General features: G+C 38.5%; 1 protein-coding gene across 1 annotated transcript; it reads left to right on the forward strand.

Moving 5' to 3' along the window:
- Window positions 1-1,977, forward strand: LOC142525468 (gibberellin 20 oxidase 1-D). The gene is made up of 3 exons (XM_075629771.1): window positions 1-642; window positions 726-1,047; window positions 1,159-1,977. Exons 1-3 carry the CDS (start codon window positions 92-94, stop codon window positions 1,444-1,446), a joined length of 1,161 nt encoding a protein of 386 aa, XP_075485886.1. The 5' UTR covers window positions 1-91; the 3' UTR covers window positions 1,447-1,977.
- The last annotated feature ends 784 nt before the right edge of the window (window positions 1,978-2,761 follow it).

Genomic DNA, 2,761 nt, shown 5'->3' on the forward strand with positions numbered 1-2,761 from the left:
TTTTCCTTTATCACACCCCCTAAACTTTTATTTTCATCCCCTCCCCTTCGTCCCTTATAAATTCCGCTGCGTTTTGGTTGCGATTCATTCAATGACGATTAATTGCATGATCAAGAAAGAGCCCTCCATGCCTCCTCCACTTGAGGACAAGCAGAGAGATGAGTCACTCATCTTCGACGCTTCGTTTCTAAAACACCAGACTGAGATACCATCACAATTCACATGGCCCGACCACGAGAAGCCTACGGCTAATCCCCCGGAGCTCAATGTGCCACTGATCGACCTTGCCGGGTTCCTCTCCGGCGACCCTATCGCCTCAACTAAAGCGTCGGAGCTCGTGGGAGAGGCGTGTCGAAAGCATGGTTTCTTTCTAGTGGTGAATCATGGAGTCAAACCGGGACTTATCTCGGATGCTCATCGTTACATGGACCATTTCTTCGAGCAACCACTTCGTGAGAAGCAGAAGGCTCAGAGGAAACTCGGCGAGCATTGCGGCTACGCGAGTAGCTTTACCGGGCGGTTTTCGTCCAAGTTACCATGGAAGGAAACGCTCTCTTTTCACTATTCTACGCACGAGGACTCATCACACATTGTGGAGCAATACTTCCTAAACACATTGGGCCTTGATTTTGAACATTTAGGGTATGTAAAGATTTTACATTATTCAGTTGGTTTTTTTTCTTTTTGTCGAAATTCTCAAAATGTTGAATGAATTACAATTACAGGAAAGTGTACCAAGATTATTGTAGTTCCATGAACGAACTTTCTCTAGGGATCATGGAACTCTTGGGGATGAGCCTCGGGGTGAGCCGTAGCCACTTCAAAGAATTTTTCGAGGAAAACGAATCTATAATGAGATTAAACTACTACCCACCGTGCCAAAGGCCCGAGCAGACCTTAGGCACGGGCCCGCATTGTGATCCGACCTCACTAACTATTCTTCACCAAGACAAAGTAAATGGACTCCAAGTGTTTGTGGACGACGAATGGAGGTCCATTACTCCCAATTTCAATGCCTTTGTTGTCAACATAGGCGACACTTTCATGGTAAGATAAGATAAGATCAAGAACCAATCTTTTAACATTATAAATCATAAAAATACATGTTTAATATAGTTTACTGATTCTAAAAATTTGTGGGTTTTTTTCTTGGAGTAGGCACTTTCAAATGGGAGGTACAAAAGTTGCTTGCACAGGGCAGTGGTGAACAGCAAGTGTCCTAGGAAATCTCTTGCTTTTTTCCTTTGTCCTAAAAAGGATAAGGTGGTGAGCCCACCACCTGAATTGGTGGACTCCAATAACCCTAGAATATATCCAGATTTCAGGTGGCCGACCTTGCTCGAGTTCACACAGAAACATTACAGAGCTGACATGGATACCCTTAAGAGTTTCTCTACTTGGATCCTCAAACAACAACAACAACAAAATACAGCTGAAATTTCTTGATTGATTCAATAATCCCATATGATTTCTCACTCGCTCGATCGAATCCCAGGCCGGTGATTCTTTAAAAAACAGAAACGATAAAACGGTACATATCGTCGATCATCGTGGTCGACCTTTATAGAGTTATAAGCTGATACATCATGTGTTAGTGCACTCTTTAAGGTCAACCACACTATAGCTACGTACCCTAAAATATTTCATTTGGCCTTTCCATTTTCTTTTTCGAAAAGTATCACCGGCGTTACGTCGCGATCGACCCTCTCACGAGGTACAGTCGGGACTAGTAAAGGGATGCAGAAAAAAATTTCAATGGCCGAATTGAAATACAAGGAATTTGTGAATAAATGAATAAAGTTATGTAGTGAATGAGGGCAATTTTATAATTCCAATTCGATCGTTTTATAGAATCATTGTCAATATTTTGAAATACTAATGGTCTCTCTCTCTCTCTTCCTAGCTAGCTATAATGGTGTCCAATGTGAAGACCCAATAGAAAGGAACACTTGCATTTGTCTTTTCATTTCAAGTGTGCACGTTTACATTATTTCCTCAAACAGAAAACAGTTGGTTTTCCATTTTATTTCGTGCACTACACAAGTGCATAGGGTCACTCTTGCAACCCACCACTCTAGGCAAATATGAATTTGTTAATGAAGTAATTGTTAACTACTCTACTTATATACATAAAACTCTTGTGAGATCATCTCACGAGTCAATTTTATGATACATATCTCCGACCTAATGTAACTCATAAAAAGATATTACTTTTTATAACAAAATTATTATTTTCATAGTAATATGGATCAAGATCGATCGTCTCACAAATATAAATCAGTGAGACTGTCTAACAAAAGACCTACTCATTTATTTAAATGATCTTATGTTCTAGCTAGCTAGATGACCAGTGTAATTATTATGTTTTATTCTCTCTATATAATATATAAATTTCATTAAGAATGAGTGTATATATGACATAAAATAGAATGCAAATAACATCGCGTAGATTATCATTTTCGTCGTGAGCACTGTGATCACGATGTGAGAAAGTTCAATTTCACAATGAAACAGAGTGTCGTTCGTCTTCAAAAGATGTTAAGCCATAATTTATTGAGATTTAGTAGTCAAGGGCATTAATTTGTATGGCCAAGATTTAGTATTTTTTTCCATTAATTATGCTTTAGAGGTTTATTAATCTAATAAATAATATTTTAAACGTGAACACAATCTTAATTTGTCGTCATATGTTGGATGAGTCAAAAGTTTCCCTTAAGTAAAGTAAAGAAAGGTTTCTGTGTTGAAAAATAATATTTAAAAT

Source organism: Primulina tabacum, chromosome 14, assembly GCF_025594145.1.
Source record: "Primulina tabacum isolate GXHZ01 chromosome 14, ASM2559414v2, whole genome shotgun sequence".
NCBI classification, from domain to species: domain Eukaryota; kingdom Viridiplantae; phylum Streptophyta; class Magnoliopsida; order Lamiales; family Gesneriaceae; genus Primulina; species Primulina tabacum.